We start from the raw sequence: 13528 nt of genomic DNA, 5'->3' as shown, positions 1-13528 counted from the left end.
GATAAACAGCAGTAGCAAAGGCATAAGTCCAATAAGTTAGAGGCATCGATGCATGAGTGAGAAGAGATAAACCTGTTTCAACAATATGGTGATGACATCGTTCGGAAAGACCATTGTGTTCGGGTGTATGAGGTGGTGTAATAAGATGGGATATACCATTGGTAGAGAGAAAATGATCAAGGACTCGATATTCACCACCATTATCTAAATATAGGATAACAATTCGGTGTTTAATTTGGTTTTCGACTAATGCCTTGAAGCATACAAAGACATCATACACATGGGATTTCCGTTTAAGTGGATAATACCAAACGTACTTAGTATAATGATCAACAAAGATAACTTAATATTGAAAACCATCAACAGAATAGACAGGAGAGGTCCATACATCAGAAAATATAAGTTCAAGCGGATGGAATGAGGTTAAGGTAGAAGAAGAAAAAGAAAGTTTGTGACTTTTATTACATGAACAAGCATTACAATTTGTGAAAGAGGATAACGGACTAGACAATGGTAAAGAAAACTTGGAAACAATATTTTTCATAATAGTAAATGATGGATGACCTAGTCTAGAGTGCCAGTCAAACAAAGTGGTCTTGACACTGGAAAAGGCAAGCAATGGTGAGGAGGTAACTGAAGGGGATGTGGTCGGCCACTCATATATGCCATCCTTAGGTTCGCCCATCAAAAGGATTGCCCCCGTGTTTAGATCCTTCACCTGAAAAGCAGAAGGTGAGAATTCAACAGAAACATGGTTATTAGTGCAAAATTGATAAATCGAAAGTAAGTTCTTTTTCATGGAAAGGACACAAAGGACGTTTTGTAAAGTAAAGGTGAAAGAGGAAGTAGGTATGGTGGTAGAACCAGTATGGGTGATGTGAAGGGTCGATCCATCACCGATCATGACATCATCAGATCCCTGATACGGGCTATGAAGAGAGAGATTGCTCAGGTCAGATGTAACATGGTGAGATGCTCCACTATCTAGCAGCCAAGTAGGAGTAGTGCTGTTGCCAAGGACAGCATGATTGGCTCATGTTTTCTAGGGTGTGGAGGGGCGATATCCATGAGAGCCTTGAGGACGAAGTGCCGGGGATTGTTGATTAGTGACAAGCCGAAACATTGGGCATCGTTTAGCAGTGTGTCCTTGAATGCCGCATGCTTGACAATGACCCAAATAAGGTTTGGGTTGACATTGATCATGAGGAGAAACCATAGTGGTAGGGCCTGATTGTTGTGGATTGGCGACTGGTGGACGCCAATGTGGAAGATTCCGAAAGGCTGTGGGATTTACCGTTGCAGGTAATGATAGAGAGATGGTTGAGCGATCTGAAGAGATGCTTCCTTGTTGAGAAGTTTCTCATGGAGTTCAGCAAAAGAAATTGATGTGTCACGGGCATTAATTGCATCAATAACAGATTTGTACTCATCACTAAGTCCTTCAAGAACTTGATCAATAAGATCCTCATCATCAACTGGCTTCCCTAGAAGAGCGAGTTCATCGGCACGAGTCTTTATCGCCTGCATATATTCACTAATTGATTTTGAGCCTTTGTTACACCACTTTAATTGTTCCTTCAATTGTTTAATATGACCACGGGATGGTTTGGCGTAGGTATGGGCTAAGGTTTGCCATGCATCAAGGGAAGTGGTAGTGTGAGCAGTAAGCGGTTGCAGTGAAACGGAGATAGCACAAGGAGAGCGCTAAAGATGAGACGATCTTGACGCTTCCAATTTGTGTATGCTGGATTTGGGGATGCAACACCATTGGTAGTGACAATGGGTGGTGGTGGAGTGTGAGTGCCATCAATGAAGTGATGAAGATCATAACCTTCAAGAAGTGATTTGATTTGAAGGCTCCATGTGAAAAAATTGGTGGATGACAATTTGGTGATATTGGAGAAATTGATTGTAAAGAGGGGATGGTGAAGATCCTGGGAGTTTTGGATGGTGATAGGGTCGTTGGTGGAAGAGGAGATCGCTTCAGAAGCCATTGAAGAAATAATTTTTTTTTTTCGTGGTTGTCTGGAAAAAAAATAAGCCCAAAGAGATTAGGCTCTTGATACCATGTTGAAATATAGAGAGGAATATTGAGAAACAATGGCTTAACTTTTCCATTGATTGAGAATGAATATATATACAAAAATTTGGGCATTGCCTTGAATTACCCAAAATACAAAAGTGGAAACTATCCTAGAATATAGAGATTAGAACTAATTACAGGGATAAACGGTCTAGAATTAGGGAATTACAAAAGATGGGAATTAGAACTAATTACAGGGAAAACTGTCTAGAATTAGGGGATTACAACTAATTACAAGAATTTAAAACGTGCTGAAAATCTGTTGTAGTTAATTCTCTAATATTCTTTACCACTTCCTTCATTTTTGGGTTTAGTCTACGTTGTGGGTCTCTCCTAGGATTAGCTCCTTCCTTTAGATGAATCATATGGGAACAAATGAAAGGACTAATACCTTTTATGTCGGCTATGGTCTACCCTAATGCAGATTTGTGTTCATTCAGAATGTTTAAAAGTTGTTACATTGTAATGCATCTAATTCTGATGAAATAATGACAGAAAAGGTATCACCTGGTCTAAGGAACACATGTTTTAGTCCTGTAGGAAGTTGTTTCAATTCTGGCCTAGGGCTTTTAATGCTTGATGGTTTCTGTCCTCCAGTCATTTCTGGCCATTACTCAAACTTGGGTTGCCATGGTGAAGTCCTTTGGTCCTGCAATTTTGCAAAAATAGTACAAATGTTAGTATACTCATCAACATCAAAACCACATGAAATTTAAGAATTTAGGATAAAAGAGTTCAAAGGTTCAGAATCAATTGTTGTAAATGCTTCCTACTGAGTGAATACATCAATCATGTAGGTTTGATGGCATTCATCATCTTCTGTAGGTTGTTTGGTGACATGAAAAATATTGACTTCTAGAGTCATATTTCCAAATGTCAGCTTCATCAGACTATTCCTGCAATTGATAAGAGCGTTAACTGTAGCAAGGAAAGGTCTACCAAGTATAATAGGAATTTTAAAGTTAACATCCACCTTCACATCTAATACCAAGAAATCAATGGGATAGTAAAATTTATCAACCTGAACTAACACATCCTCAACTACTCCCCTTGGTCATATGGTGGACCGGTCAGCTAATTGTAGAACCACTGAGGTGAGTTTCATTTCTCCTAGACCCAACAAAAGTATATAGCATAGGGCATGAGGTTAACACTAGCTCCTAAATCAAGAAGGGTTGTGCAAACTCACGATTCTCAATGACACAAGAAATGGTAAGACAACCAGGGTCCTTATACTTTGGTAGGATCCTTTGTTCTATCACAACACTCACTTGCTCGGTCAAGAGGACGGTTTTTTTATATGATGTTTCCTTTTTACAGTGCATAAGTCCTTAAGGAATTTAACATATGTAGAAACTTGAGAGATCGCATGCAAGAGAGGCAAATTGATTTTGACTTGTCTGAGGTGTTCTAGGATTTCATTATGCTGACCTGTTGATTTCGAAGTGGACTTGAGAGCTTGAGAGAAAGGTATTCTAGCTGGGTTTTCCACTACATTTTCACTAGGACTGTTCCCATCAGGCTCACTTGGCTCTTTTTGGTTCTCTCTAGGTGGAGGGGTTAGTTCTACAACTTTCCCTGATCTAGTGGTTACAGCATTCGCCTCCTCAAAATGGGTCTCTTCGGATCCTGAGATTTGTGCCATGTGCTGCCCTTTTAGGTTTGGTTGAGCTTGAGCTGGAAACTTCCCACGTTCCCTACAGCTAAGGCATTAGTTAATTTAGACATATGATTATTTATCTCTTTGTTTTCCTCGACTACTTGGGTAATCATAGTCTCAAATTTTTTATTTGTTTTGCCTTGTACCTAGATGAATGCATGTAGGGTGTCTTCTAAGGAATTCCTAGAGGACATGGGTTGATGTGGGGGTGCATTGTAAGCTCGAGTTTGTTAGGCATGTTGTTGGTTCTCAGACTTCCAGCTAAAGTTGGGATGATTCCGCCACCTTAGGTTTTAAGTCTCGGAGTAAGGGGTGTAGGGCTTTTGATATATACCTAAAGCATTACAGTGTTCCTCATAAAGTCCCCTTATCTCAGCATAAGTAGCACACTCTTGCCACCACACACAAAATAAAACCCTTCAGACGTAACACGGGAAACAACATGTGTAGGTTTTGAATCCTTAGCACGTAGGGATTCTAATTCTCTAGTGAGGCTTTCTACCTTGGCTCTAAGGTTGTCTTCCTCCCTAAGGTAATAAATGTTTGTGCTAGTAGAGTTTCCCTGAGGTCGTGACCTATTAGTTCTATCGGATGCATTAGGTCCAATCCAAGTATGAGCCTTTTCAGCTAAGTCGTTTAGATACTCTATGGCTTCATCTGGGTCTTTTTGTAAGAAGTCTCCATTACACTTCATTTTTACAAATTGACGCTCCCTAGGTAATAATCTCTCATAGAAATAACTCACAATGCGCCAACTTTCATAACCATGATGGGGGTAGAGGGTTTGCAATTCTTTGTACTTTTCTCACGCTTGATATAAAGTTTCACTCTCCTTTTGAGTAAAAAAAGATATTTACTTTTTCAATGCGGTTGTTTTGTCGTGGGAAAAGTACTTGCCAAAGAATGCTTGAGTCATTTCAGCCCAAGTCCCAATCGAGCGTGGTCTTAATGAATATAACCAGCTTTTTGCTCTTTCTTTAAGAGAGAATGGGAAAAATCTAAGCCTCACTACATCCATTGTACCACGTTGATTGTGAAAAGTGGCAACAACCTCATCAAATTCCCTAATATAAACATATGGGTTTTCATTTTCAAGACCGTGAAAAGTGGGAAGAAGTTGGATCATTCCCAATTTAGATCCATACGTGCCATATTAGGTAGAAATATGATGCATGACGGTATAGATGTGCGTGTGGGATGGAGATAATCGTGCAAAGTCCTAGTTGGTATCTCTTCATGTTCACTATCAGTCATGGTGTTATGTGATGTGTGTGCCAACAGATTCAATATCGAAAAGAGGTTTAGAAAGTGATTCAAACACTGGTTGAAGCCTCGCAATGAATCTCCCTCGCTCGTCTCGAAGCCTGTTTATAAAATACAAAAAAAATGAAACTAAATGAGAAATAACAAATAATTAAGAAAATAAACTAAACTAACTAAAAAAATGTAAAGAAAAGGAACAAAGTCACCCTTTTCCTCGAGAATCTTTCAAATATTTGTACCGTCTTCTCGGCAACGGCGCCAAAATTTGATTATGCCCAAATATTAACGTGGTGATTGTAGTACAACTTTGGGGTATCGTATTCACAGGGAGATGAAAAATTATTTAAAGGATCAAAAGCTTAGGGGTTTTGCCGTGATTTGTGTGAAATTACGATTGGAATAAATTGAAGTAAAAGTTTAATACCAATATATGAAATAGTGAAGTGGCGGAATTCCCTCGATTAGATTGGTTCAATCAATATCAATTTTTGCATGAAAATATTTTTCATCCCAACACTTTAATTGGAAAATTTAACCTTCAAACCTATTCAATTCCACAATAATTCCCCAAACCTAGATTTCTTTCATAATATAATTCCACAATAATTAGATCCAAAAGCGATTATATACATCAAGTATATAATGGTAAAGAATCACACCAATAGGAGATTTAAGATTGAAATTCAATAAGTACTTCAATTATTCGATGGAAAAAACGTGATTGAATCCATAAAAATTTAATACAAATTAAACCAACCTCAAAACATGTTCATAAGAATAAGAAATATAAATCTAGAATTGTTTAACAATGAAAGAACACATTTAAGAAAGAAAAGACATGAAAATTCCCAAATCTAATCGAGTTCCTTCGTGGCTTCACCAATAAGTTTAGTTCTCCATGGATTTCTTGAGCCAAAAACCAAAGGAAAGTGTTAGAGAATGAATGGTAGGCATTCTGGTCGAGATTAGGGTTTTAAAACGTGTGGAAACCGTGTTTCCATAAGTGGTTGAGTCGATTAAGGAAATTGAAATTTCAGCCTCGAGGAATAATCATGCGACCGCATGGTTATAAGTGTTGCGGTCACATGGTAGAAACATTTTGGCCTCTGGAATTCCCTGGAGGTGCTTGTGCGACTGCATGGCTTTATAACCATGCGGTCGTATGGTTATTGTCATTTTCTTCGTCGAATAACTTTTAGTATTTTAGTCATAACTTTTTTTCCCGATATCCGATTGAGGTGATTCAAGTTGAATTGGAAAGACGACTCAAAGGATACAACTTTGATTCAGACATCATCTTCTAGATCAGTCTTTTTCCATGTCAAAACTAGGTCTTAATATAAGGCTGAAAATCGATGCGTAACTTTTTCGATTAAGAATTGATTTGTGAATATGTTATGATCATATTTCACTTCCTTTGACTTCTAATTGTACCCAATTGACCCTTAGCATTCTTGAATCATCATTCCATCGCCCGTCTCATCTTTGAATTATTTGCAACTTGGTCCCTGAACTTTTGCTTTCTTCCAGTTTGGTCCCTTTTCGCTTGTTTCTTCTGAATTTCATTTGTTTCACCAAAACACAATCTAAACCAAAATATAGGAGTAATTATTGCATTTTGACATAGTATAATTGCATGAATGCATCAATTAAGAGGGGAAAATATCATATTTTTACACTCTTATCAGGGGTTCTTTATCTGTTAATCGTTTTTCTTAAGGCCAAAAGCTATACTTTTCTTGTTACTCACTTTAACTCGTTTTAATTTGCCTTAACTCATTACTTACTTTGGTTGATCTTTGTTTTTGTATTGCGTTCTGTCTAGTTGAGCTGACCCGGTCCAGTTCCTCGTGAGTTCTTGACTCACCACTGAGGTCACACTGAGTTTTGGTGACTCATTGGCTTCTTGAACCTGGATTGTGTTTCTTGATCCGGTTCTAACATTCCTTCATTATTTTCCTCATTCTCTAAAACATTAAGAATTTCAGACTCTGGTATCTTCTTAAACCCCATTTATTAAACTGTTATCGTAATCTATTTGGTTTCAATTATTAAGGTAAGCAATCTTCTACTACTTACCTTTGTCCAAGATCTCAAACGAGGATCTGGGAATCTGATAAAGTACTGGGCTGCAGGATTATCACTCCTTAAACCACTCTCAAACTAATTCGTATCTGCTATTTTGAATTGATTTGTGTATTGCAAGATAAGTAGATACAATTGTATATTCTGTCTTATTCATTCAGTCACACTTCATCAACTGCATAATATACCTGAATCAATATACTTTGTGTACTATATAATTACTGTTTTGTGTACGTATCTGTCATCGTGTCTACTACACATAAATTTAAAATTGAGACATGGAACGGTACTGGAGACCTTAGTCTCTGGCGCCAAAAATTGAGGGCATTATTGCTACAGCAAAGGTGTGCTGTAGTCATTGATGGTAATTGTGCTGTAGAAATTAGTACATATAGGAGGCAAGAACTAAGTGACACTACATGGAGTACAATCTTTTTGCACTTATCTGATAGTGTTATTAGGAAGGTTCGGGAAATTACATCTGCTGAAGCTCTCTGGACTAAGTTAACTGGAAGAAAACTTGACAGACTGATATTTTTATCACAATGTTGATCATCAGGAAGGTTTGGGAAGAAAATCTTTGTAAGTTTTGTGAATAAGCTCTCTGGCAAATTGTCATAAAAATATTTCTGATGATCAACAAGTTGTGGTATTTTGTTAAACTCACTAAGTATAGAGATATCATAAATGCTTTAGAATATGGGGGCAAGAACTTACTATTGATAAAACTACTTCAGCCCTGAGAAATAAAGAACTTGAAATAAAAGCCAAGTCAAAAGACTCTAAGTATGGTGAAGGGTTATATATAAAGGAGAAACAGAACCAAAATAAGAAACAATATCCCTATAATCAAAACTTATATAAGAAAGGGAAACTCCAATTCTCTAAATTTAAATAGACGAATAAAAATCAATGGAAAACCAAAAACTAGATCAGAAAATATTATTACTGTGGAAAAACTGGCCACAGAATAAAAGATTGTTTCAAGAATATCTATGATCTGAAAGATAAGACCATTTTTCAGGGGTCTGTAGCTGTTGCTTGCGAAAATGACTGACAACTACCACCAGAAGGGTCCCAAATGAGTGGGTCCTTGACTCTAGATGCACATTTCACATGTTCCCCACAATAGAATGATATACTGAATTTGTTGACCTCAATGGAAGACAAATCCAGATAGGAAATGACATGAGTTGTCAAGTTAAGGGAATTGGAAAGGTCAAACTTTTGTTAAACAACAATTCTACTCTTGAACTTGAAAACACTAGATATGTACCTAAGCTTAAAAGAAACCTTGTTTCCTTGAGTGAACTTGATGACAAATATAACATCATGATTTATAAAGTGCTTCTAACACTTAAGCAAGGAAATAAAACTGTGATATCCTCTCCTAAAATAAATTGCATATATATTGTGTCTGCTAAATTTGTGTCTAATCATTGCACTGCAGCCTTAAACTTTGATTCAAATAAGTCTTTAATTTGGTATAAAAGACTTGGACACATATCAAAAAAGCTACTATCAATTTTAAATAAGCTTGGATGTTTTAGAAGTGACAATGTTAAAGGTTTGGATTTTTGTGAAAACTGTATTTTTGGAAAATAGAAAAAAAACTACCCTCTAAAACTGGTACTCATAAATCTTCTTCCATTCTAGATTATTTACATCCTGATCTTTGGGGACCAATCTATGTAAATACTCTAAGTTGGTTTAGGTTTTATCTACTTATAGTAGACGATTTTTCAAGAAAAATCGGGACTTTTCTTCTAAACAAAAATCTAATACTTTTCAAACTTTTAAACAATGGAAATTAATGATTGAAAACCAATCAAATAAGAAAATCAAGACCTTGAGAACTGATAATGGACTTGAGTTTTGCAATACTGAGTTTAATTCTTTTTGTAAAGATTTTGGAATTTTGAGACATAAAACTGTAATGTACACACCTCAGCAAAATGGTGTTGCTGAGAGAATGAATAGATAATTATTGGAAAAGATAAGGTGTATGTTGTACAGTTCAGGTATTCCTAAGTTTTTTTGAGGAGAAACTCTAAAAACTGCAACTTATCTAATAAACAGAAGTCCATCAAGTGCCATTGATTTTCAAGTCCCTGAAAAATTATGGTCTAGAAAAATTCCTAATTATAGTCAACTAAAAGTTTTTTGCTGCACTGCCTATTCATATTAGAGTGAGGGAAACTTGAACCTAGATCCCTAAAATGTGTTTTTCTGGGCTATGGTGAGGAACCAAAAGGTTACAGATTGTGGGTTAGAAGCCAAAATAGTTTTAAAGTCATTGTTAGTAGAAATGTCATCTTTAATGAAAATGACATGCCTTGTGTAGAGTTTGTTGATCTTAAAACTTCAGAACCTGCACGGTTAAAAAAAACCATGCTGGAAAATCAAACTGGTAATCAAGATAGTTTAATTGAGGTGGAGACCTCTCAATCTGAGGAAAATCCTGAACAAAATAAAACTGAAATTGAGGAGGAGTCCTTAGAAAATACTTGTTGACTATCAGTTGACTAGGAATAGAGAGAGGAAAAATATAAGGCCTCCTACCAAATTTAATAATGAAGAATTTGTCACATTTTTCTCTGCCCTGGACTCATTAAATTCTGAACCTTCTACATTTGATGAAATTATAAAAACCCTAGATTCTAAGTTCTGGAAAGACACTATGAATGAAGAATGGACTCTCTCATAAAAAAATAAAACCTGGGTTTTGGTTGCCAAACCTAAGAACCAAAAGATAATTGATTGCAAATGGATCTTCAAAATCAAATAAGGAGATTCAAATGCACAAGATAAAATATATAAGGTTAGATTAGTGGCAAGGGATTTACTCAAAAAGAGGGGGTGGATTACAGTTAAATTTTCTCACCATTGGCAAAATACACTCAATAAGAATATTGTTGGCTTTAACTGCTCATTTCAATTAGGAGTTAGATCAACTTGATGTAAAAATAGCATTCTTTAATGGTGATCTTGATGAAACCTGATACATGAACCAACCTTTGGGATGTGAAGTAAAGATAAAGGTTAATAAGGTTTGTTTGCTGAAAAAGTCAATTTATGGGCTGAAACAAACCCCCAGGCAATGGTATATCAAAGTTAATTCTTATGTGCAGACCTTAAGTTTTGTTAAAAGCAATTGTGATTCCTTTTTTTCTATAAAGGTTCAAGTGGACCTGATTCCATTTTCTTGTTATTATATGTTGATGACATGTTGTTTGCTTGCCATGATAGATCTGAAATTAATTTCATTAAGTTAAAATTAAAATCTGAATTTGAAATGAAAGATCTAGGACAAGCAAAAAATGATTCTTGGAATGGAAATAGAAATAGATAGGAATAATTGCATGTTAATGTTGAAACAAGACTCTTATGTAAAGAACATACTTGAAAAGTTTTCTATGCTTGAGTGTAAACCTGTGACCTTACCTATTGCTAATCACTTTAAGTTATCTAGTGAAAACTCACCAAAAACAAATGATGAATACATAAGAATGGAAAAGATACCTTATGCAAATGTTGTAGGATCTATTATGTACCTTATGGTGTGTACAGGCCTAACTTAGCTCATCGTATTAGTACCTTAAGTAGGTTTATGTCCAACCCTGGTTAAACGCACTAGTTAGCCATGAAATGGATGCTAAGATATTTAAAAGGTACTTATGGATTAGGTTTGATGTTTAAAAGAAGCAATGAAGGGTAAAATTAAAGGGTTACTCTGATTCTGATTTTGCTGGTGATGTAGACAAAAAAAAGGTCTACATCTTCATATTTTCAATTTGTGTAATGGCTTCATTAGTTGGAAGTCACAATTACAAAAATTAGTTGCATTATCCTCTATTGAAGCTAAATACATTGCTACATGTGATGATGTGAAAGAAAGTGTCTGGCTTAGAGGTTTACTAAATGAAATAGGTTTTGAGAATAATTATGTTAGGATTTATATAGATAACCAAAGTGCCATACATTTGAGTAAAAATCCTGTCTACCATGACAGAACTAAACATATAGACATAAAGTTTCACTTTGTGAGAAATATGGCAGAAAAATGCCTGATTAGTTTGGTTAAAGTTCCTATAGAATTTAATCCTACAGGCTTAGGAATTAAGGTATTACCATCGAACAAATTCCTAAATTGCTTGAAAATTCTGAATATTACTTGTGGTAGTAATAATCAGAACTTCAAGTGTTTTGTGTTGAAAAGATTTGAACTAATAATTTTTTTCTTTTTTGCAGGTATTAAGAGCAAATGAACCAAAAGTGATATAGTCCTCTAGATCCACAAGTAAAGATCAAGAAATAGTTAAGCAAGGTGGAAATTGTTATAATATGTGGGCTAGGCCTGGGCATCGGGTGGGTTAGTCCGGGTATTTCATTATCCAAAACCACCCATTGTATTTTGGGTATTTCGCAAATGGAATCATTCAGGTCTTTGTAAATAATGGATCCAAACCCAAACCGTCGGTTTCGATTCGATTTCTATTCTACCCAGAGCATTTTTATATACATTTATTTAATAAATTTCATAAAGACCCTTTTGTTACATATATCGGTTCCTAATTTATTTTTTTAGGGAACCAGACCGGAACCTCCGATTCCGGTTGGGTTTCGGTTCGGGAGATTCATTTTCGGTTAAAATTCTCAGGCCTAATGTGGGCTGACTCACTATTTCTTTTTGGCCCAGATGGACTTAAGCAAGGACATGGACTATTATGATTATTTTCGGTTTATGAAATCATGTTTTTTGGAGAAAACTTGTTTGCCTCTTTAATGGGTAAAGATCAACCGTCCACGTGGCTGCATCCTAACCCTTGGATTATGACATTTGGCTGGTCAGATACTTAACTTGGTTTCGGCCCTCATTCTGGACGATTCGATGCCTTTTGCCCTTTCGCCTGTTTCTCTCTTTTTCTCTCTAAGTGAAAGATTAAGGTTTTTTTTCTCTTTACTGTAAATCTAAAATATTCTTGGTGCTATCTCAATCTGTATACTTAGTGATAGTCTCTGATTGTTTTGTATAGTTGATTAGTGATTGAGAGGGTTTTGGTTGCTGTTTGTAAAGAGTCAAAAGGAAACTCGAAGAAACCTTTGGTTTCTTCGTACATACTGTACTGTTCTTGGTTAATATTTAGTGGATCTTAAGCTATATCACCTTTGGTGATGTTCAACGGGTGATTAGGTCGCAAGATTGAATAGGGGCCCTTTTAGGGTGAAACATATCTTCATATTCAATTTTTCGTTTTCCGCAAGTTTATTTTTACTGTAAGATCCTTTTAAATCTTAGTGATTCACCTTAACACTAATGAATCTTTGCATACAATAGCATGAAAATGAAAAGGTAAAATTGTAATAATTTTTTTATATAATGTTAATCATCTGATTTAAATTTTGAAAATTTCAATGGCTTCCTCTTTTTGGTTCTTGAGAATGGTTGCCACTTCCCATGACCATTACACTTGAACTTTACTCACTCATTTAAAACTTATCTCCATTGCATCCCTTCATGTGTAAGTTGGATTCATTAATTTTTTCTGTCAAAACCTTGTAACTGTATAATATTTAAAAAATTGGTGAAGGTGATAATTAAATCATATCTTTCATGGAATCGTGATACAGTTCTAGAGAGAGAAAAATGTTGAAAATGTTGGCATAGTTCGTCCAAGACAGCCCACCTAATTCAGTTATTAACAAATTATCTTGTCCTTGTCCTGGTAGTTCCCACTAACTGAATTGCTGCTGCAAGACCAAATAAAAATTCCAGGAAAATAATTAAATACTTTTTTTACCTAATAAATTAATCAATTAATAATCATACAAGACTTTCTCTAACTAATTATGTCTTATCATCAATTCATCAGACATCATCTAACTGGTAAGTCGCCATTTAACCTAAATTATGCTGCTTCGTTCCATGATGTATGTTGAATTTGGACTGCTTACAAATATTATTTATTTGTAGGTATATCATTTTATATAGAATTATTAATTAAAATAGATATTATATAATGTCTATTATAATTTGAGTTTATTAATTAATTTGGTAATTTTATTGGCCAACAAAAGTTGATTTTTACTGATTTTATTCTACTGGAATTTGTGATAGGAATAGCGTAGATAATTTTTTTTCTTTTGTGAATGAAAACGTCCTTTGCTTTTTTCAAAAAGTAAATTATTGTTTCATCATTTTCATACTTTTAATATGATAAGAAAGTAAATTATTGTTTCATCATTTTCATACTTCTATTGATAATGCTTCTTTATATTTTCTCTTTTAGTATTACGTAGGTACACATTATTAAATAGGACTAAAAATATAAATTTTAATTAGGGATATGAATAGAGCTGAATATCAAAAGACGAGTTTTACAAAGGACATAATTTATTGCTAATTCTTCTTCTTCTTTTTTCTTTTTTTTTTTTTT

The 13528-nt window shown here is 35.1% G+C and overlaps 1 protein-coding gene across 1 annotated transcript; it reads right to left on the bottom strand.

Annotated features, from left to right (window-relative positions):
- Nucleotides 1–2852: 2852 nt before the first annotated feature.
- LOC111406177 lies at nt 2853–4437 on the bottom strand. Its single transcript, XM_023035425.1, has 3 exons — nt 4160–4437; nt 3515–3780; nt 2853–3064 (listed from the first exon to the last, which is right to left on the bottom strand). The coding sequence occupies exons 1-3, from the start codon at nt 4435–4437 to the stop codon at nt 2853–2855; spliced, it is 756 nt and encodes a 251-aa protein (XP_022891193.1).
- Nucleotides 4438–13528: the final 9091 nt, after the last annotated feature.

The sequence above is a fragment of the Olea europaea genome, chromosome 1 (genome assembly GCF_002742605.1).
Source record: "Olea europaea var. sylvestris chromosome 1, O_europaea_v1, whole genome shotgun sequence".
In the NCBI taxonomy this organism is placed as follows: domain Eukaryota; kingdom Viridiplantae; phylum Streptophyta; class Magnoliopsida; order Lamiales; family Oleaceae; genus Olea; species Olea europaea.
The sequence above is the reverse complement of the archived record's forward strand: the minus strand, read 5'-3'. Positions and strand labels throughout refer to the sequence as shown.

Coding starts and splice junctions, on each gene's coding strand:
- LOC111406177 (XM_023035425.1), bottom strand. CDS start 4,437: ATGAAGTGTAATGGAGACTTCTTACAAAAAGACCCAGATGAAGCCATA. Junction 3,781..4,159: donor TCCCGTGTTACGTCTGAAGG/GTTTTATTTTGT, acceptor CCTTAGCTGTAG/GGAACGTGGGAAGTTTCCAG. Junction 3,065..3,514: donor GTCCACTTCGAAATCAACAG/GTCAGCATAATG, acceptor TCTTGGTATTAG/ATGTGAAGGTGGATGTTAAC.